The sequence below is a fragment of the Ammodytes marinus genome (assembly GCF_949987685.1).
Source record: "Ammodytes marinus genome assembly, chromosome: 8".
Taxonomy (NCBI): domain Eukaryota; kingdom Metazoa; phylum Chordata; class Actinopteri; order Uranoscopiformes; family Ammodytidae; genus Ammodytes; species Ammodytes marinus.
The window spans coordinates 16,637,393-16,663,233 of NC_137212.1; the positions used below are offsets into that span (position 1 = coordinate 16,637,393).

The 25,841-nt window shown below is 42.1% G+C and overlaps 3 protein-coding genes across 3 annotated transcripts in view; 2 read left to right on the forward strand and 1 right to left on the reverse strand.

Moving 5' to 3' along the window:
- p3h2 (prolyl 3-hydroxylase 2) overlaps positions 1–10,160 on the forward strand; it is a 60,344-nt gene extending 50,184 nt beyond the window's left edge. Inside the window, exons 4-15 of the mRNA XM_080033398.1 lie at positions 235–366; positions 3,469–3,596; positions 4,910–4,999; positions 5,408–5,448; positions 5,843–5,934; positions 6,102–6,229; positions 6,380–6,475; positions 6,766–6,916; positions 7,135–7,252; positions 7,427–7,502; positions 7,786–7,926; positions 8,828–10,160. Of these exons, the coding sequence (XP_079889524.1) occupies positions 235–366; positions 3,469–3,596; positions 4,910–4,999; positions 5,408–5,448; positions 5,843–5,934; positions 6,102–6,229; positions 6,380–6,475; positions 6,766–6,916; positions 7,135–7,252; positions 7,427–7,502; positions 7,786–7,926; positions 8,828–8,920 (1,286 nt within the window). The 3' untranslated portion in view covers positions 8,921–10,160. The remainder of the gene's footprint in view (positions 1–234; positions 367–3,468; positions 3,597–4,909; positions 5,000–5,407; positions 5,449–5,842; positions 5,935–6,101; positions 6,230–6,379; positions 6,476–6,765; positions 6,917–7,134; positions 7,253–7,426; positions 7,503–7,785; positions 7,927–8,827) is intronic.
- Positions 10,161–10,791: 631 nt separating this feature from the next.
- Positions 10,792–13,708, reverse strand: ccdc181 (coiled-coil domain containing 181; the record flags this gene model as incomplete). The annotated part of the gene is made up of 5 exons (XM_080033238.1): positions 10,792–10,963; positions 11,065–11,222; positions 11,922–12,068; positions 12,209–13,195; positions 13,607–13,708. 5 exons carry the CDS (start codon positions 13,706–13,708, stop codon positions 10,792–10,794), a joined length of 1,566 nt encoding a protein of 521 aa, XP_079889364.1.
- A 2,385-nt stretch (positions 13,709–16,093) lies between these two features.
- cpox (coproporphyrinogen oxidase) lies at positions 16,094–21,464 on the forward strand. Its single transcript, XM_080032703.1, has 7 exons — positions 16,094–16,758; positions 17,029–17,172; positions 17,273–17,383; positions 17,480–17,621; positions 18,213–18,431; positions 20,607–20,711; positions 20,814–21,464. The coding sequence occupies exons 1-7, from the start codon at positions 16,197–16,199 to the stop codon at positions 20,896–20,898; spliced, it is 1,368 nt and encodes a 455-aa protein (XP_079888829.1). The 5' UTR covers positions 16,094–16,196; the 3' UTR covers positions 20,899–21,464.
- Positions 21,465–25,841: the final 4,377 nt, after the last annotated feature.

The following is a 25,841-nucleotide window of genomic DNA, read 5'->3' on the forward strand; positions in this document are numbered from 1 at the left end:
GCGATTTGCAGGTATCATTTATATAATAATGAATTGTTTATCTGGCAAGTTTAGCATTTATTCAGGGACTGACATACTTTCCTCACCTAATTTACATATATCAGTGATGGGCACATTGGTAACTCATCTCAACTTAAACCAAACAAGAAGCCAAACGCCTTGATGAAAAGTTGCTTACGGTCACACAAGTTGTGTTGGTGTTCTAATAATTGATCCAAAACCATTTTGTTTCAGATCATTTCACTCAGGTACTGCACTGTGAACACGAATGTGTTCGAGACCTCTCCACCCGGCCAGGCCGTCTCTCACCCATGGAGAACTACCTGCCACTACACTACGACTACCTTCAGTTTGCTTACTTCCAGGGTGAGTTCCTCACCGTTAAGGACAGTCCTAAACATGAACGAATATGCTTGTTGTAATTATGAACAAAATGGTGATGGACACACCCATTGGTCATAAGCCCAAACACACATACACATGCACATGCAGAAACTCGCATTGACCACAGAGCAGCTGATGGGTTGAGTCAATCAACAGTTGGCCAAACCCTGTTTGAAGGTTCACATTGTCTCACAAGTATTCTTTGTGTTATCTGGTGTGTTTGTGTGCCTTTCTATGCAACCTTTATATACAGTATGTATGTGTCTGTGTCGGTGTCTGTGGATAGCCTCAAGTCGTTGTTGGTAACATTCAAAGCTTTTATAAAGATAATGCTGTTGGCAACAAACAACAAAGCGTAGTTGGGGAAGACATTGCGCCGAGTGGTTGTGAGATCACCAGATTATACTTAATGGCCCGTCAGCATGTGGCTCTAATAAAACAAAGTGGATCATTGGGTCTGTGCAAACACTCTGAGAGCAGGCTTTGATTCCTTAAAGCCCCTAGTGTGTGTAAGTCTGTGAAAACCTCAAAAACTGCTGTTTTAAAACTGTGTTATAAAAAGTGTCTCAGTGAGTAAGTTATTCTATTGTATTGTAAATAAGAAAATGGTTGCCAAAATTAGTTTGTATGACAGCTTTTGATTGGACTAATCTACTTCTGTTTTTTTTGGTTTAAGTGATGTTCCTTACCTTTTCATGATCTGAAACCCCATTTATAATATTTTCTATGGCATGCACCCTCAATCAATAGCCAAACAATGTTGGTGAAAATTTCTTATTTCTATTGTGTTGCTCATCATGACTTCGCATTGTTTTACAACCTCTAACGTACAGTATCTGAATTCTATATCGGCATGTCATATTTTTAATATGGAATGCAATTTAACATTTTTTACAGCGCTATCAAGTTCTTTTATCTCAACTTTAATTAGATTGTGTCTCTTTTAGCAGCATGTTGGATGCATGATATTAGACTTTGACTTATTACTTTTTTAAGTACCTGCATTCCTACTGTCAAAATTTTAAATCTATGGCAGTTAGTTCCACAAGTAGCCTAATCTGAGTGCTCTGAGCACCCAGCAGCAATGTGGCCCTGCATGTGCTTAACACTCCTCAGTGGCTCTGCACCACACTGCCACAGCGGACGTCTGCCATCACTCAGCAGCCTCTCATTTTGCTTTAGCTGCTTAAGTTTACTGAATACATCCGCATTGACGTTTTTCTGTTGGACTGAGCACAAATCTCCAGGATGTGTGTTGACCTGGGGAGACACAGCTGACTGCAGCTGATAGACTGCCTATGCCCTCAGCCAAGACAGGAAGTCTCTGGTTAACCCTGAACCTTACATGCTTGTAAAAAATGTGTTTGTGTGGTGGTGAAGAGCAGAAGGTGTGTAGTAGGTGACATACGTGTTTTCAGAGGTTTGTTGATCTGTGTGTTTGGACCCCTATACAGTCTATTGTTTAGACCAGGGGTGTCAAACATACGGCCCGCGGGCCGGATCCGGCCCGCGAGATGATTTGATCAGGCCCGCGACCTGTAGAGCATAAATTTCTGAGTATGTCAAAAAAAAAAGTAAGTCTCTAGCCCATTCCTGTGAGGAGTTATGAATTTTTAAAGAAATAACCGAAATGCTCACTCCTGCCGCTAGGGGGCAGCCTAAATAAAAAAAGCACATTTTAGCAACGTGGGAAATGGTAATTGGCAATCCTGCTTCACCGCTATTAATGTTTCCTCCAGTGCTTTATGGCAAAGTAAAAACCAAAAAAAAAAACATTTTTATTTTTAGTACATTTATTTTATTACTTTTTTATAAAAATAAAACTATTTTTATTTTTAGTGCTGAACAATTAATGTACTAGCAAGCGTGGTGTGTCTGCGGCTCTGTGTGCGCAAAACGAGCAGGAGCATGCTAGTGTAGGCCTACAAGATTTATTTCCTAATTTTCAATGCTGCTTTATTTTTATGTTTTAAATTGGGAAAAACAAATTCCAAAACAACCAATAACCTCTGTATTTAAAAATAAATCAAAACAGTAGAAGTTGCACTTTTATTTAATTGTATTTTGTACAGTCTGCATGTTTGCACAAAATGTGTCCCTGTACATATAGTAAACAAAATTGGACAACTGTAAGGTCAGTGCCTGTTGTATTTGTGTATTCAAATAAACAGTTGTTTATTTCATTAGTGCACATTGGCATCTTTGAGCAAATTACCCCCAAATTTTTTGCTGCGGCGCTGCGCGCCGCACCTCCTATTCCCATGGCCGGCAGCAACCTTTACTAAGACATCTCCTGGGGGGTACAGAGATCCCTTGTGATCCGTGATAATGTAGGTTACAAATGTAGGCTGAGTGATAAAGCATATTACTGAAAAACAAAGTTAGGGATTTGGAGTTATTTTGCCATTATTTTACTAGTCCGGCCCACCTGAGATCAGAGAGGCTGTATGTGGCCCTCGAACCAAAATGAGTTTGACACCCCTGGTTTAGACAAATGTTCAGTGTAGGAAGGACAGTCCTGCTGTTTGTCTCACCTCATCACTGACCTCCGTGTGTGTGTGTGTGTGTGTGTGTTTTTTTCCATCATGTCAACCCATAGTGTAGATGTTGCTCAATGTCGTAATGTTTTTGGAATGTCAGCCGCTAGAGATCCATTTCCACATTTCACACACAAACACACGCACTCAAACACTGGTCATATCCAGTCCATCCAGGAAAACAGCAGAAACCCAAGACTGCTCATCTGCACTATAACGTACAAAGACACCAAAGTTATATGGACTGTAGTTGCACACCGAATCTCAATTAGGTCAAATAAAATGTGTTGAAGGCTTTTCTTTCCATTGGAGATTTTAAATCTTGTTTAATCCATGTTTTTTTTAACTTCCGGTCTTCCTCTTCACTGCCTTTTTGTTTTGTGCCTTCCTCTGTTTTTTTGTTACATAACTAACAACTGTTGATAAGTGGGGAACCACCTATAAAATAACATCTCCAAAGTGCTACTATAGGTTAAAATAACACAGGTTAAATATACTGTATTATTTATGAATCACTGTAACTGTTTTCTGTGTCTTTTTTCTGCAGTGGACAGGCTGCAGGAGGCTCTACAGTGTGCTCTGAGTTACCTGTTATTCCACGATGGAGAGGAGTTCATCACGGAAAACGTGGCTTACTACAGAGACGTGCTGGGACAGGATGGCGAGCCGAAAGAGGTCAGAATCTTCTGTGAGGGGTCGACGGTTTTTTTCTTTTTCCTAGAAAGCCTGGTACTCATTACAAGTGAGGTTCCCAGTAGGGCCGTGTGTGTGTGTGTGTGTGTGTGTGTGTGTGTGTGTGTGTGTGTGTGTGTGTGTGTGTGTGTGTGTGTGTGTGTGTGTGTGTGTGTGTGTGTGTGTGTGTGTGTGTGTGTGTGTGTGTGTGTGTGTGTGTGTGTGTGTGTGTGTGTGTGTGTGTGTGTGTGTGTGTGTGTCAGGGATAAAGAGGGACCAAGTGGCGATGTGTTGCAGGCTCATGCTTGTGTTTTTCTACTCATAGCTCACATTTTTCTAGCCCTCAAGTCTCTCCAGTCCAGTTAACAGTACAGTCGTTGGCCGACAGATGGCCTTTGCTCGTCTCCCCCCTCCGGCCTAGGGGAGCTCATTTACAGAGGCCCTAGATCTCAATGCCTGGCGCGACCTGCCTCCCTGCCAAAAAAAATCTTGCATTTCAGGAATGGTGAAGTAGGAGGAAAATACATGTCACAGTGCCCACAGAAGCCCTGGAACAATTTGGGGGCTGTTTGTTTTAAGGGTACTGGGACAGTCAGACAGTCAAAACAATGTATGTATTCTAATAGCCCATTTACACGTTTACACATGTATATTCACAAAAAAACTGTCCCCTTGAGACAAAATGTGAGTAGAACTTGAGTGATATATCAGCTGCTATAAGCTCTCTGCTTTACCCATTACTTCTACAGTATCTATATAACATAAGTTAGTGTAAAATAGTGTGTAGAAACGCCAAAGATACATTACGTATGAGTTTAAAATCAGTAAAGATCCTTCCATGACATAATCTGTTCGCCATTTTTCACTGTAAAATGTTGCTTAATATATATATCTTGGTAATCATGCTTTAATAATAAAATGTAAAATGTAAAAATAACTTAATGGAATGTTTGTGTTGTGCAATTTAGGGTTTTGGGCAACAGTATATTTTGCTTCCATTCAAGTTATTTCTTTCAAACTGTCCCTGTGTGAGGACGAAAGAAAAAGAGAAGCCATCACACTTCATTTAGTCCTGGCACTGAGGTGGGGAATATGCCATTCTTGTTTTGTTTTTTTGGTGCTGAGAGAGCAAGGACAAGAGCACACTGTCCCTTTTTAGAGTTTGGAACAGTCATGGCGATGGGCTTTGATGCATGAAGGATGAATGCCTACTGTGGCTGAAAACAGTAAAGGGTAGTAAACATTTATCTCCCATAAGCATTAATAACTCAGGAATCTATTCAACGTAAACCTTTGGTGTGCTTGTGTGTTGGCAGGAAGCGGCTTGGTACCTCAGAAGGCACCAACAGGAACTGGAGCTCCTTCTGATTGGTAGCAAAACCATGGGTGTGGAATATACTGAAGGGGTGAGTTACTAGGATACAACATTATACCAAATTTTGCTCATTCTTAATGTGTTACCATGAACTCAGAGAAGACTGCAAGTTGTTATTGGGAGAACGTTGCCCACCCATAAATTGTTTTGAAGTTTTGCCCAGAAATGAAAAGAGATTGAGTAATTTAACAGGCAGTTATATGTAAGCCACTCCACATGTCTCTGATGAAGAGCAGATCTTCTGCTGGGTGTGTAAACCATTAATGTGCCACTGTTGCCTGGCAGACTGGAGGCAGAGAAACAGGTATCTGGCACAGCCGCTGCAGCTCACACTACAGTCTTCTCAGACAACAGCGACGCCTGCTGGCCATTCTGACACATGTAAAGTTATACATTTCTTTGCAGAATAAAGACTAACCTTTTGCTTTTTTTTTTGCAGAATTACTGGAGCAGCACAGGTAGAAGGGATGACTCAAGCAGGTAGCCAGAGCTTTACATCTGTAAAACTTGAAAAACTAACATCAAGTGTACTGACTATATATTATGTTATTACAATTTGTCTTCGCATTACCTGAGACGTCCTCTGTTGTAGCAAAAGCTGTTCACTACTTGTCTAGCCCCAAATAGCCACTAGCTCATCAACATATAGGCGCATTGAGCAGCTTGAGAAAGAGACATTTCCCTCAGCAGTTGGTGGAGAACAGGACAGAGCTAAAAGAGGGTTAATATTGGAATAACACTCATCAGGTGGACAGAAACAGATCGTTTGTGTTGTGCACAAAGAGTTGCCAACAAATCAGTTTCTAGCAAGTTCAAAATCATTCTTTTATAAATCTTGACAACAAAACACTTTCGCCATTTTCTGTTCTCCCAGGATTCCTTCGGGGACAGACGGCTGGATGGACTATGTTCCCATCTCAGAGAAGAAGAACTTCACTGTCCTTGCTCCGCCTCAACTAAAAGAAGGTAAATCATCACTCACTGCATCCAGAGGTGTAATGGATAGTATAGTATAGTTTAACTGCAAAGGGGAAGTAATCAGTGTCAGTTAAATCTTTTCTTTCTTACCACCATGGTTTTCTATATTGTTATGCATCTTCTTTTTTTTAATTACTGTTCTGTGATGTCTGTAGGTGGCCCCCTGGTGTATGACAAAGTGCAGCTGGTGCAGAACTCTGCGGCCTTGAACGGCACTCAGCGGGTGCTGCTGGACCATGTAATATCTGAGGAGGAGTGTTCAGACCTCATACACCTGGCACATGTAAGGATATTCAAAGCAGTTATATAAAAAAAAAATAAGGATTCATGTTTTTGAAAATTATTCTTGACTGATGATGAATTAGCTTTTCATTCAATACATAAGCCTGTACTTGCGGCTTAATTTTTGTCTTTTTTTTGTCTTGCCTCGCAGGCTGTCACCATGGCAGGAGACGGTTACAGAGGGAGGATGTCTCCACACACTCCCAATGAGAAGTTCGAAGGAGCCACTGTGCTCAAAACCCTGAAGGTATACACTCATCACTAAACGTCAACAGAAGCCAAGAGTCCACGGCATGATTTCGTTAGACTGCATCCGCCCAAAACTTTGTCAGTGACACTGATATATTGTCTGAGCAAAAATAGGTTGAAGAGAAGAGTTGAATCTAAAAACTGATGAGTCCGAATTCAAACCATAAACAGTGTCACAATGGAGCTTATTTTTCTTTTCTTTTTTTTTTACCTGTATAGCATTATTCTTTAATGTATTGCTTGACTACACACATCACAGTCTCTGGCTTTTGTTCCCCTCCCATGCAGTACGGCTACGAGGGCAGAGTACCTATGGGGAGCGCCCGCCTGTTCTACGACGTGAGCGAGAGAGCGAGACGGATTATTGAGTCTTACTTCATGCTCAACTCCACCCTGCACTTCTCCTACACACACCTGGTGTGCCGGACAGCCATCACAGGTCACTGGCACACACAAAAACACTCCACTTGATACATACTGTACATATACTGGTGCATATACTACAGTATGCCAGGCTGGTGTCGGATTAGAAAAACTGACAACCCAAGAAGACAAACCTGGAAAACAAGAGTTAATTTTTGATCATAATTGAAAGGCTGTATATATATTTATCTATTATTATTTTTTTATTTTTTTGTATCGGCTGTCCATTCACAGGCCAGCAAGATCACAGGATTGACTTGAGCCATCCCATCCACGCTGACAACTGTCTGCTAGACCCTGAAGCCAACGAGTGCTGGAAGGAGCCGCCAGCATACACATACAGAGACTACAGGTACCAGGCAGTGCTTTTTATTATTTAACAACACAATTAGGGATGTTGAACCCATTTTACTGCAGCTGTATTACCACGTGAAAGATAAATCTCGCTCAGCGTCATCTGCATCCCCTGCAAAGTTTTAATGCACTAACCTCACCTTTTCATTTATTTTCATTTTTTAATTTACAGTGCACTGTTATATATAAATGGAGATTTTGAAGGAGGGGAGTTCATATTCACAGAAATGGATGCCAAAACAGTCACGGTAAGAACCAAGTTGGTCAACATCACATGAAGGCTATACAAGTTATTTGAGGTTTTAAATGAGGTTACATGGGGGTTAAGTTATGAAATGGAGGAATCATGTTTGTGGTAATCTCATGTTGCTCTCTACACTGGCCACAAGCATTGTACATTACTAACAAAATCTAAGCACAACAGGGTGTCGTTACTCACGTGGGATTACAATAAAGTCCTGAATTCACTTTTTTTTTTTCTATTCGAGGCGTTCCTCTAACATGAAGCTCTCCTCTGTCCCTCCTCTCCAGGCATCAGTGAAGCCAAAGTGTGGCAGGATGGTGGGTTTCTCATCAGGAGGGGAGAACCCCCACGGTGTGAGGGCCGTCACCAGCGGGCAGAGGTGTGCCGTCGCTCTGTGGTTCACCCTGGACCCTCTCTTTAGAGAACTGGTAAACTACTCTTTCATGTTTCTCTTAAATAACGTTCCATAATAGTGACAGTCACTCCGCTTCAAGGTTTGATTTTAAATACAAGTTGTGAAATGTACCGAACAAATAAGCTTGGTGGTGTTACATTGGACATGTTGTGCCCAAATCTATTCACTTTAGAAACACTGGTCATCTTGACTTTGAAATCTTCTGAATGAGGCAGGGACACTTCTAATGGAGGGATACACTTTTAGTCATTCTAACAGCCACTTTGGTCCACACTGAAGTATCACAACAGTTTTCAGATAGATAAAATATTGCATGGATCCTCTTGCACAAAAACTCTTCTGTTTTTTAGTGACATTTAGGAAGCATTGTTATAACTTTGATGATACTCTGACTTTTCATGTAGCGCCACTATCAGGTAAAAACTGTACTGTGTCCATTACTGAAGCCAAATAAAACTTAAGATCAGCCTCAGATGTACTTTGTGATATGTGCAAGTACAGCCTATAAGAGAGCTGCCAGCATGGTTGTAGATTCTGCCTATCAATCTACCGGACAACACAGCTATAAATTCTCATGCTTGTCATTTAGAAAAAAAAATATGAACGCAAAAGTGTGTCTTCCCCCATAAATGAAAGGTCATAGATCCTTTATTATCAGATATGGACAGTGGTGGGGAAAAAAATATATATAAAAACTGGACATGTACATTTTGGAGGCGTCTCAAACCAACAACGGAAATAATAGACCTCATGGAGCCAGAGGTCCCCTCTTGAGAAATCCCTTCTCCTTTATGAATCCCTATGCTTTAGCTAGTGTTTGGTGTCATTATTGCTCTAGCTTGATAATAAACTTTTCTCCAAATAACAGCTGTGAAATCGACCTTCAACGATCTTGTTTTTTTTTCCTCTCCAAGGAGAGGCTGCAGGCGGACGAGGTGATCCAAGCAATGGACACAGAGTTGGGGTGGGGGGAGGGCCTCAGCATCAACCCCAAAGATGAACTTTAGAAGCTTCACTCCATGTCATCCCCCTTCCATCAAATCTTCCTAAATATTTTAACTATTTATTGAATTGACCTTTGAATCAGAACATTTCTATTTTTGTACTGTTTGAAGTGCAAGATTGATAATATTGTAATTTTTGTTGTGTTGTGTTGTGTTTCTGTTTATTTCTTGTTTCTTTACACACCAGTACTTGAGTTTCTCTCTTTGGATCTTTTTCTTTCCCTCAAGTGACAGTGATTCATTTTGTTAAGTTGTACCCGGGGAGTTAGCAAAGGAAACTCTTTCATGTAAGACTGCTCATACCTGTAATCTTAACTGTGAAGAAGCCAAAGAGAAGAACAGATGATTTTTTTATTATTATTATTTTGCTCTGAGTTGTGCTTTTTCTTTTTCTGGAGAACTTATTCATTTGGTTTAATTCAAAAACACTATGTACAGATAATAATAATAAAAATTGCTTCATTTTAGTAGTCAGAAGTTATAAATAATCTTTCTGCACAAATGGTACAGTTCACGTACGTATCACTAACAACATTTTGTTTTCAATCATAGTTTTTATTTGTTCAGTGCCAGTCATTGTTATTTTCAACATTGGGCAGTGCACCATTTCTCTATCAGATTTTGAAATGGTACTCATACAGAGGATTTAAGAAACAGATATGTTTTTATATGCACTCTGCCCTATCTTTGTGTCAAGTCTGAAACTGAAAATGTCTTTCGTCCACTGTTCCTCTTGTTGTTTGACGTGATACATCACTCCTCTTCTCTTCTGGGCACACAGAGTTGCAAACTTGTTGACATGTTCACTAAACTGAGAAAACATTTTTTTTTGTGTTTCTGGTTTACTTTTATTTATGTGTTGTGTTTTGTTTTGTTTTTAATAATATATAAGACAGCTTCTGTGGTGTCTGATTTAATATGAGGATTCTTTTACTCGTAAAAGATGTCAATCGTTCCTGTTTCAAGGAATATCTATTTGCTCGGTCTTTTAAGTCTTTATATTTGTGTTGATGATACAGGTGATAAGCCGAGTCATGCACTGTAAATCCAATGGAAATAAACTATAAAGAGTAGCTTTTTTTCTGTTCTTTCTAAAGAGATTGAAACTGCTAACCAGAGACTTTGATCCTGTCGATTTATGAGGTTGGCCACTTTTGTTTCACTGATATTTAATTCTGAAATGCTGTAGCACACAACAATTTATGTTTACACACCTGCAAATAAAAAATATGATATTCCACAACTATACTTAATGTTGTATTTTGGTTGTATTTATTCATGTTATATTGTTCAACCTGAAATCAAACCTATACTATTCTTTAGTATCAAATAAGGATACCTTTCATACAAAGAAACGTACTTGTGTTTTGTCTCTCTCATATCACTCAGACAGGGATTTTTACCAATCGTATTTCTTTTTTTTAAACATATGTAGAAATATATTTAATTACAGTTTCATCTGTTCTATTAACCTGTTATACTGAGCGTATCCTTGTACATCCACAACACTCCCTGACAAAAGGCATTACAGTGGAAACAAATGGTTCAGCTCTCGTGTTTTAGCTGCGTAACAATGCAGTTCACAAAGTGCTCCATATAAAGTAAAGTGCATCTGCTACTACACAAAGCCGAAGTATATACAGTAAAAATAAAGTTAAATAAAAACACTAACTCAATACATCTTAACTTAATGTTCAATCTAAGTAGAGGTCACTGCGGTAAACTTTCTTTTTCTTTTTCTTTTTTTACATAGCACGGAAAAAGAAATTATAGAACAAAAATCCTATAGCTACAACTGAACACAGCATAAACATTGTCTCATTCCCCACACTATGTCTTGTGGTTGAATGACTGTGTGATAGATGTGTTTGGTTTCAAAAGCGGTACGCCAGCTGTTCGGTGAATCTGAATGGCTTGGTTTCGTTGACAGTACACATCAGGTCCCTCATGCGCCGAGCGCGTCGCTCCTCTAGCACCAACCTGCGGGAGCGCTGTCGAGCCAACTGCTGCTCCGCCTGCTTCTCCACCTGTTTCCGCTTCAGCCACCTGAGGACGGTTAAAATGCTCCAACTCTTATGATATAATAATTTCTGTGTAATGAAAAATTGAATGCAGCAGGTCTTGAAATGAATGAAAAAAGAACTCACAGTTTGAAGGCACGCTCACACTCGTCTCGACTGCGCAACAGGTAAGCGCTGTCCTCCTCGAGCCTCTTCAGCTCCTCCAGCTGCCTCTCCTTCTGCTGCTGCTCCTGCTTCCTCTGAAGCCACTGGCGGAAGGACTCTTCAGGGTCACTAGGGTCTCTCTGCAGTGGAAACAATGGCAAACATTCATTGCTTTGCATTGATATAGGTTGGACTCCCGCGCGCCACAAAAGTGAATTTGCCCTGTGATTTTTCTTTTCTTGCATTTCCTGTGAATGAGGTTTAGCTTTCTGAAGGCTTCGTGATCTGTATGTAATTGTAGGTTTCTCCCCCCTCTGTTCATGACAAATAGACCACAGTCAACACCTCAGGTAAAATTATTTATCTCCTTCTGAGAAAAAGATTTATTTATTTATTTTCAGGAAAAAACGACCGAATCACTACTGTCTTATATCAGTCGTCTGCATGCTTGAGCAATACTTAATAGCGTATTTCGCATGAAAATACCCAATGAGATAATATTACAGTTAAATAAGCATCAGCTTGCCTTTTTTAGGTTAAGGGAGGGATTTGTAAAAGCAAATCTGTAGTACTTATTTGAAAATAATTATCTAAGAAAAAATATTTAAAAAGTCATTCTTAGAGTCAAAATCAAATTAGATGTGTTATACGTTATGTTATTGAATATTGGCTTAACAGTAACTAAAAACAGTATCAATATCCGATCAAAACATAAATGTAAGTGATTACTTTCTGCAGTAGTTTATAGTCTTCTTACCACAGAACTCTCATACATAAAGCCAATAACGCTGACCTACAGCCGTGCATTGTTGGGTTGGTGTGCCCCCCTGTGGTCGTACCTTAGAATGCATCCTCTCCATCTCCTGGGCTCGGTGGATCCTTTTCTCCTCCTGAAGCTGCCCTCTCTTCCTCATCAGCCAGGCCTTGAACGCCAGCTCGTTCTCCTGCCTTTTCTGCTCTTCTTCCTCATGTTTCCTCAGCTCTGCCTGACAGGACCGGGAAACCAGAGTGAACCAGATATGTAAAAACAATGCATGTTTTATGTTCTATACTCGGTGAGGGTTTAGAATTTATTTCAACTTTCTATCAACCTCTATCTGACTCAACTATGTCACCTCTGTCCTACCTCTCTGGCCAGATTCTCCCTCCTCTCCTGTATCCTCTTCAGCAGCTCTTTCTGCTGTGGGGAGAGGGTGTAGGTGGCATGGCAGCAGGTCATCCCGGTGGCCGACTGCACCCTCCGCTTGCTGCCGTTCCTCTGACTGCCTCTCTGGCTGTGGCTGGCCGAGCTAGGCCTGTTCCTGGGCTGGCTGGGGGGTCTGGGGACACGCAGCACACTCTGCACGGTGGAGGGGGAGGAACCAGCATGAGGGGGACGAGGAGAGGAGGGGGACCTGTGGGCCTTACTGGAGCTCACAGCTTGTGGAGGGGGTGGCAGGTAGTCCCCATGGCTGTTGACTATGGGGGGGAGGAGCAGCCCTTGACTCTCCACCTCTTTCAGACTGACCAAGTCAAACTTGCCGTCCTTTTCCACAAGGACTCTGCCCTCCTTCGCTCCTCCGTCACCGCTACCCTCGGTCTCGACGTTCTTCTCCCGAGGGGAAAGTTTTAGATCGGAAAGCTTCCCTGACACTTCCTCTGAATCCTTGACCCTTTCCGTGCTGCCCTGCTGTCCCCCTTCCGCTTCACCGCTGTTCCTGGCTTTCTCGAAGTGCAGCGGAGGCACCACCAGATCCACAAGCTTCTCTTTGAAATGCAGCCGTCTGCGCCGTGTCAAGTCCGGAGCCTCCTGGTCCCTCAGCTCCCGATTGGCCTGCTGGATCTTCTCCAGGATGCACTTCTTCTCCTCCTCCGTCTGCTCGTCCATCCCTGGAGGAGGCGGGACCACAGGGGGAGACTTACCGGGGCTGTCTCTGTCTGAGTCATACTCCTCTGGCTCCATCGGCGAGGGCCACCTCTCTTCATCTTCCTGTAACTCCACCTCCGCTTTGTCGCCTTTCTTCTTCTCCTCCTTGTGGCTTATCTGCTTCCTCTTCATCCCTTGCCGTTTCTCATCGTCTTCCTCCTCCAGTTCTTTGTCGATTTCTGCCTCTATGTCCTCAAAGTCAGGACCCTGTGGGGGATGCATTCGTTAATTAGGTTTAAATGAGCAACATCAATGCTTTGCAGGTGATAGCCGGTGTGATAACAGATATGTGTAAAGTGTGTTCATTAATATTGCATCCAGTAGTGGCACAGTGAAAGTGTGTCACTGTATGACAGCAGAGTAGGATTCCCATGCAAACAGGGACATGTGCCAGCTCTGGTAACTCAACACTATTCAACTGTCGCACTGTCACAGAGCAGGGTCGACACCATGCAGCGAACAGTGTGCGGTAAATGGAGCAGTATGTTATTGTCCAGACAAACAAAGGAGAAGGGTTATAAAAAAAAGAAAGAAATAGAAAGTAATAAGAGGAGATGCAGTAAGTCAGTCCAGTGATGTTCAATCGATTGTACTTTTGTACGGTGAGGCCCGACTTACCGGGTCCTCACTCCGGCTTTCCTCACTGATCAGCCAGTCCAGATCCTTCTCAAAGTCGTCTTCATATTCCTCCTGGGACTTTGTGCAAACCACCTCACTCATAATCTTCACTGGAAGAAGATCAGAGACAAATTTCACATGTCATTTGTTTTGCCACATGAGCAGCCGGGCCTAAGGAAGGACCTGATAACCAAGCCATTTGTTCTGGATATTAATGTTCACAAACATTAGATATATCGGATCCTCAATATTTGGGATCTAGAGCAAAAATACCTTTGAACCCCACACTTGGGCCATGAGAGGGTTATGAATGTTTAGCTCCACTGCAGATATATCTTGATAACCATAATCTTTGTGGGTGACTACAGGGCTTAATCCCTTTTTTAAATTTTTATGACCCCCCCCCCCCCCCACCTCAAAGAATTATTTGGGCATAGAGTCAGAACTCTGGTTCCTTCAACCTATGCAGTTTTACTCTCACAACTACAAATATTTGGTATGTGTCCTTTGATGTTCTCGTTCATCTTATAATAAGACAACTGTACACACATTTTAACTAAAATATACATATACTATAAACATAAATTTTTGGCGTGAATAATAGACATCTTTAACTTCTGAAACAAATAAAATTGAATGCAAATACGAGAAATATGTTTCAAACTGTGCTTTAATGCAGTCGTGGCTGTTGTTGATTGACTCCTCCTGACAAAATTAAAGTTGATAGCCTACCAAGGTTAGTGGTTTGATGAGTGGCAATCCTATATCCAACAAAAATACAGATCATGATACACCAACAGTTTCCATCTATTTGGATAATCCAAAAAACATACACTTCAAATTTAATCAGAATATTTAAAATTATACATTCACTTTGTTTTTGTGGCACGCACAACTCCACCCTATATCAATAGGCTACCTCATCTCATTAGGCTACTATTATATCCTTCGGGTTACACAGAAGTTTTTAATTAGAAGGATGAAACATTGGGATGAATCATCTCACTTTCGAGGGGGTCCTTAAAACAAATATAGGCTACAGAAAACACAGAACATAAAAACAAAACAACAGAAAACTCATTTACACAGACATAAATACCAGTAAACATAAGCTTACAGTTTACATATATCACAGCTTTACAGTATGCATGAGCATGCAAGGATTAACACATTAGAGAGGATCAAATTAATAAGAAAAAAAAAATTATGTATCGTGTAAAATTACAAACTCGAGCATTTTTACTGGAATAGGGTTATGGATTGATCGCCACCTGCTGGGAAGATGTCAGTATAGGCCTACTAGGCTAGCCTACAGGGTTACCTGTAAACTATTTTTCTTGTTTTTCTGACTCAAATATGACCCGTCTGTAGGTTAAGTAGGCCTACGGTATGTTGTAGGCCTACCTATAGCCTATATGAATCAATTGCACATACAAGACAGAGCTAAACGTTTAGGCTAGACTGTAATCCTTTTTATTTGCTCTCGTAGCTATACAAATAAACAGGGCTGGCGAGAGAGAATTAAAAACGGAATAATTGAAGCCTAGTGGAAAATTGTGGGCTATGTTTGTAAACTCACCTCCAGCAGGTTCTTGCGTAGTATTCCCGTTGAGTTCAAAACAGTAAAAGAATGCATCCAAGCGGGTTGTTTTGTTACAGTTACTCCATCTAACTGGCCCACACAGCACCTGTGCACATAATCTGCTTCTAGTCCCTCTGCAGCAATAAAAGGTTTAGACACCGTCGTCATAGAGACCTACAACACGCTTTACTACCTGCGCATGCGCACACCGGACGCGCACACAGGACAAACTCGTAACACAACACTGTTTATAGCTACAATGTATCAGAACCTGTCATATGGAGGAACACATGTAATCTTTTAGAAACATTGTAAAAGGTTACTTTAAAAAGTATCTTCTCAGCATTAACTTCGCAATAAGCTACATATTAAAATTAAATAGGCCTAGGCTACAATTAGGCTATTATTAGGTTATTATTATTATTACTATTATTATTGTGCCTATTATCATTAATATTATCCCATAGTCCATTGAAGAAAACGATACAGTATGATAAGGTGGGCCTAAACAAATAAAATATTTAAAAACAGAGTTGGTTAAAAGTGTTTAAGATTGTTAAGGACAAAAGATAACAGGCCTATGAATCTAAATAAAAAATAGGCTTAACTTATTATTCAAGTTATGTCTGTAGCCTATGTGTAGGCCTATGCTGGTTTCGTTTGCAGATTGGGGAAGACATGACACCCAGCCCTTGAATGAGTCTTTCCTGTAGACTACCTACAAACACCGAGCATGACAGAAGTCCTTTAACGCAACACGTGTATTTATGACTGTAGGCTGCTATGGGTTTTGTAGTTCACTATAGGCTTTCCAGTAGTCGGAGAGTTCGGCGCCGCGAATGTTAACGAACTACTTTTCCCATGATGCCTCCGTCACTACACGCCCCCTGACCTGACATGCGACTGATAGCACGTAGACACAACTTCTGATACTGTTTTAGTTAGTAGGCTATCATAACTGCCAGCGGGCGCCACGCACCGAGAGAAAAGCGGGTGTTTCCCATAAATATGTCCACCATCATGTTTTGTTTGGTAAACAAAACGGCTCCGACTACCGCGAGACGATGTCTGATATCCCATTTAAGGGTGTTTACTAGAGCAGCAGAGTCGCATTTGCCATTATCCTCCACTCACAGTAGGTCGCTGGCTTTGCTTCCGGGGACAAGATGGTTTTCCAGGGGTACCAGCGTGCGGTTCTTGTCCCATGGGACTGCAGGCAGATCCGCAAACGGGCGAACCAGAAGGTATATCCTAGCGCTCAGCGGAGCCGCAGCAGTGGCAGCGGCAGTAGCGGGCTTGGTAGCCAACGCTAGCCACTTCCAGCGGGCTGAAATGGCACAGAAAGCACCCAGAGCCACCGGGGAGACGGAGCAAGAGGGGGATATCTTGGAGAGATGCAAGGGGTTCATGTCTCCTCCGGTGACCGACATAGACGTGCTACGGCAAAGCAAAGGAGAGATGCGAACGAGGATGGAGATGTTGATCATGGAGACGCAGGCCGAGTTCTGCAGAGCCCTGGAGAAGGTTGACGGTGCGAGCTTCAAGGTGGACCGGTGGCAGAGGAAGGAAGGTGAGAGCAGGGTTCAGGCTTGAGCAGAACAGATGCATGATCATGATCCGAGTCAGGTAACATGATGCGAACCAGTCTCATCAATGTCTTTAAATGCAATTCCCTCTTTGTGTGTGTGTGTGTGTGTGTGTGTGTGTGTGTGTGTGTGTGTGTGTGTGTGTGTGTGTGTGTGTGTGTGTGTGTGTGTGTGTGTGTGTGTGTGTGTGTGTGTGTGTGTGTGTGTGTGTGTGTGTGTGTGTGTGTGTGTGTGTGTGTGTGTGTGTGTGTCAGGTGGCGGGGGAATCAGCTGTGTGATGCAAGATGGAAAGGTGTTTGAGAAGGCAGGGGTCAATGTTTCCGTGGTGCATGGATACCTGACCGAAGAGGCCGCCAAGCAGATGAAGAGCAGAGGGAAAGTCCTCAAAGGGAAAGATGGTACATTGATCATTTTTGGAGAGGTGTATACTGGTCAACTTCATTCAGATTAATGTGTTGCAATGGATCAAGTTCAATGCAGTACTTCATGTTGTCCCAGGTAAGCTACCGTTTACAGCCATGGGTGTGAGCTCCGTTATCCACCCCAAGAACCCCCACATCCCCACGGTGCACTTCAACTACAGATACTTTGAGATCGAAGAGGAAGATGGTGAGTGTGCGCAACTTCAACGTCAGCTGAGTGTCTTGGTGCCAGTGACACTATTGAGTGCATAAATGAATGATAAACCTTGTTCCTCTCCTCCAGGCAGTAAGCAGTGGTGGTTTGGTGGAGGCACAGACCTGACCCCAGTTTATATCAATAAAGAAGACGCGTTTGTCTTCCACAACACCCTGAAGGAGGCCTGTGACAAGCACCACTCGCAGTACTACCCCGACTTCAAGAAATGGTACAGTTTTTGAGGATTAGTCTTGCCGTGTAGCTCAGCACGTACGCGCCTGACAGCATGATTTCTGCGTGTTTGTGGTGTGGATTACAATGGGTGTATCCTCACTGTAAGATGTTGATAAGAGGAAGTGTCTGCTTAAATTCTGCAGTTGCAGAAAAATCGTTGGGCCATGCCGTTAGCCAATGAATGACCATTGGGGATATGAAAAGTGTGGGTGTGGTTAATCTGATTTGGCCTTGTATTGAAATGGAATTTTTGAAAGAAAATGATAAGGCATTTGGGGAAACCAGGCTAGCTGTTTCCCCCTGCTTCTTTATGCTAACTATAAGCTAATATTCTCCTGGCTTTATCTTCATATTTACCAGACAGACATGGGAGCAAATAGATGTGCTTTTATCTGACCTTTTTTTTTGTCCTTTTTGTCATAGTTGCATACATCTCCTGAATATTCCCATGTTCAGCTCAGGTTTAAAAAGTCAAATTGGAAAAGTGATCAGTTGATGTATTTTTGAAAACGTGTTGTTTTTGTTTTAATTGAGTAGCTACTATACCTGACCTTAATGATTTGATTTCCTTCCATTACTCCTCAAGGTGTGACAAATATTTCTACATCCGGCACAGAGGGGAGACACGTGGCATAGGAGGAATCTTCTTCGATGACATGGACGCCCCGAGCCAGGAAGAGGCATTCAGCTTTGTCAAGAGCTGTGCCCGCACCGTGGTTCCCTGTTACCTGCCCATCGTATACAAACACCTCAAAGACTCCTTCAGTGAAGAGGAGAAGGGCTGGCAGCAGGTGCGAAGGGGAAGGTGAGTAAAATACCTGCAAAAGAAAAGGTGCACGGGAAAGAGTCATGTTATATAGGAGAATTTTATAATTCATACAAATAAAACATATAAATTTGACTTCACCGTACCGGTACTGCTTAAAAAGTTCAAGAGTTAATCTTACACACAGATTTAACTTGCTTATGATAAGTGATTGGTCGCAGTTATAATTTAGTTTAACTTATTAAGTGTGTCATTTAGTGAAAGACTACAACCCAGAGATTGGGCTAAAAGGCTAGTAGTTTATGAATGGTAGATAAGCATTATGGAGCTACAGATTAAGTCAGGGATTGGATCAATGAAATATAGACTAGAGCAGGGGTGTCAAACTCATTTTGGTTCGAGGGCCACATACAGCCTCTCTGATCTCAGGTGGGCCGGACTAGTAAAATAATGGCAAAATAACTCCAAATCCCTAACTTTGTTTTTCAGTAATATGCTTTATCACTCAGCCTACATTTGTAACCTACATTATCACGGATCACAAGGGATCTCTGTACCCCCCAGGAGATGTCTTAGTAAAGGTTGCTGCCGGCCATGGGAATAGGAGGTGCGGCGCGCAGCGCCGCAGCAAAAAATTTGGGGGTAATTTGCTCAAAGATGCCAATGTGCACTAATGAAATAAACAACTGTTTATTTGAATACACAAATACAACAGGCACTGACCTTACAGTTGTCCAATTTTGTTTACTATATGTACAGGGACACATTTTGTGCAAACATGCAGACTGTACAAAATACAATTAAATAAAAGTGCAACTTCTACTGTTTTGATTTATTTTTAAATACAGAGGTTATTGGTTGTTTTGGAATTTGTTTTTCCCAATTTAAAACATAAAAATAAAGCAGCATTGAAAATTAGGAAATAAATCTTGTAGGCCTACACTAGCATGCTCCTGCTCGTTTTGCGCACACAGAGCCGCAGACACACCACGCTTGCTAGTACATTAATTGTTCAGCACTAAAAATAAAAATAGTTTTATTTTTATAAAAAAGTAATAAAATAAATGTACTAAAAATAAAAATGTTTTTTTTTTTGGTTTTTACTTTGCCATAAAGCACTGGAGGAAACATTAATAGCGGTGAAGCAGGATTGCCAATTACCATTTCCCACGTTGCTAAAATGTGCTTTTTTTATTTAGGCTGCCCCCTAGCGGCAGGAGTGAGCATTTCGGTTATTTCTTTAAAAATTCATAACTCCTCACAGGAATGGGCTAGAGACTTACTTTTTTTTTTGACATACTCAGAAATTTATGCTCTACAGGTCGCGGGCCTGATCAAATCATCTCGCGGGCCGGATCCGGCCCGCGGGCCGTATGTTTGACACCCCTGGACTAGAGTGAATGGCTCGAACGATCCATGGCGCAGTCTTTTTAATGACCTTCAGTTAACTTTACCAGCTAACCCATTGATGAGTATGGCAATCTAGGATACGTGTCCTTATCTCCTGAGGGTTTTCAGAAAAAATACTGTGCTGGGCTGAATTTGAGTTGGAGCAGCAAAATATAGCCTAAATTCATAAATATTGTTAATAAATAGATGCAATGTGTTGTGTGATTTTCGTCAGTAGCCTATAGTAGACCTAGATTCTGCGCTCCGAACGCCACAAACTGTTCTGTAATACACTATCGCCGACACAGCCGGCTTATTTATTTTTATTTAGTTATTTTCTTGATTGATGTGATTTTCGGCAAACCACACAACATTTGGGTGGTCACATGGTTTAAAAAAATCAACAAACCCCACCTCATGTGTATTTGAACCGATGACAGCATTCTATGCTGCACGCGCCATGAAAATTAGATAAAGCATCAATGCTGCGCTATACGCAGCAGGAGCTACAATGTTGCGTCGCGCAGCAGCCGGTATCAATGGGTTAAAGTTGTGTGGTTATGCAGCTGAAGGAGCAGATTAATTTGAAACAGTTTTTAAAGTCAGTGTGTCTTGTAAACTCCTGGATAGAAAATGTGAATTTGGTTACTGTTTTTAACATAAGTGCACCAAGCTGGAATACTTAAATGATTGTGCAATAGTAACTTTTAACAAATAAACAAAGGTGACCTAATTCTCACGGTGCTGTATTATTCGTATTTCTGAAGCAGGTTTTTAATGAAGTTAAGCGTTGTGTCTACAGCAGGTTTTATGTCTCTCTTCTAGATATGTGGAGTTCAACCTGGTGTATGACCGCGGAGTGAAGTTTGGCTTGGCCACGCCTGGCTCCAGAGTGGAGAGCATTCTCATGTCTCTCCCCCTCACTGCCAGGTAAGATGACAGTGGCTTTGAAGCAGCGCCGGCCGTGCTCTTGTATGACAGTGACGAGCCGTTGTTGCGTTGCCTGGTAACAAACTCCCCCTTCATCCTCAGGTGGGAGTACATGCACGAGCCTGCTGAAGGTACCCAGGAGGCTGAGATGCTGGAGGTGTTGCGAAATCCCAAGGAGTGGGTGTGACCGCAGTGTGCAGAGGTTTGCACGTCAACATGGACATCCAGGAAACCGTCCTAGTATTTTTCTGATGGTGTGACCTGTTTGACTACATCTGTGAACACTGTTCCACTGTTTACCAAAAGAGCATGAATTTGCAGTGCACTTGTCTTTATATAGTATGGAGTTTATAAATCTGCGTCGGTACTTTTCTGTTAGCTACGTTTTGCCAAGTCAGCCGTGTCGACACCTAATCACACTGGGATTGCTTCACCAAAGGGACATTGTTTTTTTTAACCTTATGACTTTGTGTCTGTCACTGCATCCTGCCTGGCAAACTAAAGAGAGACCAAATAGTTTAACTTCACAGGTGGAATCCACTCTTGGGTCATCTCACATTGATCATGTGCTTTTTAAATAAGTGTTTGTGTCAAACACAAGCTGAATAGTTTTTTCCTCGGTGCCTGGGCCAAATGTGGCGTGCTGTACTTGAAGCTGTCAGTGCCCTGCTCTCCTACTTTTCTTAAACAAAGCACTGAAAGGGAAAATGTTGGTAAAATCGGGCCACTGTAGGCATGTGTGTGCAACATGAAATGTTAATAAATCTAATGATGTTTAAGTACTTAAAACAATGGATGTTTTTGTTTTATAACCCATAAGAACCCAGACCCATTTCTCCTTAAAGGAAAAATATGGCAGATATAACACAGACCAAGTGGACCACAAAGAACACATTTCTGAAGTTTTTTTTCAAATACTACCCCTTAATGTCAAAGATCTGTGATGTGACACATATGTCACATTGGGCGTTTATGGTAAATGTATTCCTTAATTGAGAATGAATCAACATGACAGTTTTTTCTGCTTAGTAACCCACATTTGCATTTTTATTTGCATTTCCACAACATATATCAATATTGTGACTTTAACAGTTCTGTTTAACAACAAATTATTTTGAAGATTTGTTTTATGGTATGGTAAATGGACTTATATAGCGCTTTATCTCCATTTTTCACAGACTCAAAGCGCTTTACATTGTTTTGTACACATTCACCCAATCACACACCGATAGCAGCAGCTACCACGCAGGGTAACTACGCTAACTACTACTAAGCTAACTATCGGGAGCAATTTGGGGTTCAATGTCTTGCCCAGGGACACTTTGACATGTGGCGGGGAGACGGGGGATCGAACCTCCGACCCTGTAGCCTGGTGCTACCAGACCATTGTACTTCATTTCATTTGTACAGAAGGTCTGGCAGTGCTGTAATTGGCAAACGTTCACTCACGGAGGCGGGTGTCTGTTAAAGTTTACAACTATTGGATCTGCCCAGTGCCACTCTGGATTAGCCAACCAATCGCATAACGTTTGGTCGTCACGTGTGTCATGAGCCGGCTTCTGGCAACTGAAACTGGAGCGCGACTTTGACGTCATCGTTCTCAGCCACTCGCTCTGTTCGCTGATTGGACCGGCTGTCGAATCTCCGGCAAAACTGGGAAATGGGCTGTACATCCAGACTGACTACTGAAGGGAAAATAAAATTTGGCCGGAAGTAGGCGGGCGGGCGGAGCCAGGCTACCGACCCTGCACACCAGAGGCGAACTCCCTACCCACTTCGCCACTGCGCAAACTGAATAGAATCACATAACATTGCCTCATTGGAGCACCTCTCAACAAGATACTGTTGTCATGGTCTGTCTTTGTCCTGTCTTGTTTTGGTGGTTACCTGTGTTTCCTGTTTTATTTTGGTATGTCTGTCTTGTTCCTTCCCATGTCCTGTCAAGTTTCCCTCTTGTTTGATTACTGCTCCCTCCCCTAATGTGTTTCACCTGTCCCTCGTTGTCTGCCCTGTCTTGTGTGTGTATATCCCTGTGTGTCTTTGTTCCCTGTCTGAGTATTGTACCTGTTGGTGAGTCTGTCCCTGTGTTCCATGTGCCTAGCCTTTTTGCGCCTCTTGGAGTTTTTGGAAGGAATAAATAGTCTTCTAGTGAAACTGTCTGCATCTGAGTCCTCCTTGCCTGCCTGTCTGCCACTCACCGTAACAGAATACTCAGACCAAGTATGGACCCAGCAGACAGATATTTTGAGGTCGAGCTTGAGGAGGTAACATTAACCTTTCTTGCCTCAAGAAAGCCTGGGAGAAAGGCCCCACACTCGACCACCGAGAGGCAGCCTTGACACTGGCACACCGAGCTGTGGAGCTACAGCCTTGGCTTGGGGAGTCCCTACCAGAGTGGGCAAAGAGCTTTTTATACCCTCCTGAGTTTTGGTCTCCCAGCTGCCAGCACAAGCCCAAGCCTCTGCCCCCGGTCCACAGCTTCAAGCCTCTGCCCCCGGTCCCCAGCTTCAAGCCTCTGCCCCCGGTCCCCAGCTACAAGCCTTTGCCCCCGGTCCCCAGCTACAAGCCTCTGCCTCTGGTGAGTTTGGATTGCCTTCCATTACCACAATGCTCTCCAGCTTCCGAGTCGACCTCGGCCTCCAGCAGCAAGCTCCAGTCGCTGGCTTCCAGCAGCAAGCTCCAGTCCCCGGCCTCCAGCAACCAGCATGCTAGCTACCAGCCCCAGCATGCTAGCTACCAGCTCCTGAAGGCGCTCAAGCAACCACACAAACACTGTCCAGTTCCTGAGCCCACTACACACTTTCTTGAGGGGACCCGCCCTCTAGGCCTGCCAGGGGAGGCCTGCTTTTCTCCAAGAAAATTGTTGTGTTTGGTTGTGGCACTTCATCTATCTACATCACTTGATTCACTAGAGTCTGAATCGCCACACCACTCCCTCTCCATTTCTTTTTTGTTGGGAGTGTAATCAGGGTCCTCTGGGTCTTCATCCAAGCAATTGTCGTCACAGCCTTCAAATTCACTTTCATCTCCCATGATGATCTCAAGTGCATTCTCAACAGTGTAGTGCTTATTCTCAGTCATACATAAGAAAAAATAAAACAATTAGCCTTTTACATTCAAATGGGACCAGCATAGGACAGTGAATTGTGTTTGTTTTATTTACAGATATGCAAAAATAGTTTTGTAATATATTTGATCAATAACATAATAATTTATCATTATTTTTTTATTATATATGTTCAAATGTACTTTGAATTGCACAAAAGAACATACATTAATTAAAAATAATTGAAACAGCGTAACTAATTGAGCGGCTTATTACCATTCTTGTTATTGTGACAAATATGTCACATCAGAATTTCCAAGAATATTTTAAGGCTAAAACCCGATGTGACGTATACGTCACAGCGATATTTACCTAACTTGTTCTACATTAATTTATTCATGAAATATGGTCAGACTAAGTTAAATGTAATAAAGGACACCTTATTAACGCATTATAATTGTTAAATGGGTTTAAACTCACCTTTAGTAACAAAAAAAAAGATTTTTAAAATGAGCTGGGTCCTTCACTTGTGTGCACATGTCACAATGCAATTTTTGGGAAGTCACTTCCTGACATAGTCACATGACTGTCACATTACCACCACACCAGGACGTTGAGTATATGTCACTTAGGGACTTAATGAGTAAAAGTCAACAAAAAAGCTGTATATGGAAGATTGTAGGACATTCAAAGTGTGTGTTACGTGGGTGTCACCATGGGTCCTTATGGGATAAAATCAAGGCCGAAGAGAGAAATGTATGTACAACAAAATGGAAATTGGAAATGTAAAAAATCATTTATAGTACATTTTTCCCCATATACCACAAACTTTTTGAAGTTTTTTCAACATTTTGTTCCGTTTGTTTAGGCACTTAAGTCAACTTTTCAAGTCCGATACCCTGCTTTTTAAACTCAGCATTCAGGAATGACTGACACGTTTCGAAATGATTTAACACTAACACATTTGTTCTCTCTGGATCACGTTCACAAGACACTGAGGAGACTCTTAGCACATTTAAAATTTATTACAAATTAATTCAAGCTGTTGCACATATAGGATTTATAACAAATTCCCTTGCATTTAATGTCATAGAACATTTTGCTCGTTTGATAAGGCGTTGTTAAAAAAAAAGGGGTCTCTGCGAGTAACAGTACAACAACTGAGCTAACCAAAATTGCCCCCCCACTCCCTCCAAGAGCACAACTCAGGTTAAGGTTAGTAGCAAGTGCTGAGGTTCACAGTTCAACTTATGAAAAAAAGTATAAGAATAATAATCAGTGCTCAAAGTCTGAAGTGAAGACAGACATGTGACATCAGTATCATATTAGACATATATTTGGTTTTTAAGAGTGTATGCAGCAACATTGCATATAGAGTATGCAGGGTTCGACATAACGTATAGCCCGATGGCCCGGGGCCAGTAAAATCATATGCAGGGCAAGTTGATTGGCCAGTCACTGTCCCGCCCGGGCCAGTGACTGGCCAATCACAGTTCAGTATCTTTTTGTAGACTACATCATGGTTCATTGAAATGCGCGTTCAGAGTCGTAATGAAAGCAGTGTTTATTTAAGACTCAATATAATAAACCTAATATAAAATATATTTTTTAATGAAAGGCCAGTGGACAACCGATGCGTGGGCGTTTAGACAGGCGGAGCAACAAGCGGTTGCACTCTCGCTCCGTTGGCAGAGCTGCCTACCGTCCGCCTGCGAGTCGACAAATCAATCGACTTACTCTGCCCCCTTTCTTTCTTCCCACAGCAGAGGTTGAGGTGCAGAAAATGATAACTGCGCTTTTCCTTTATCTGCCGCCGTAATGTTACAGTATTTGCATCCAAGCCCCAATGGTAATACAAATGAGAGGCGTTATTTAAACGCTGTGAATGCGTCTCCGGTGATTGTGTCGGTTGTAGACAGAAACGAACGGAGGGACTCCGCTCACTGTACAGTTCCTATAGCCTAGTCGCGCAGTTTGGCACTGTGTTTTCAGGCTCGAGACATTCAATCAGATCGCGGAAGTCTTTCCCATTGAAATCGCTAACGGGGAGAATATCCCCGGTTATTATTTTAGCCACAAACCAC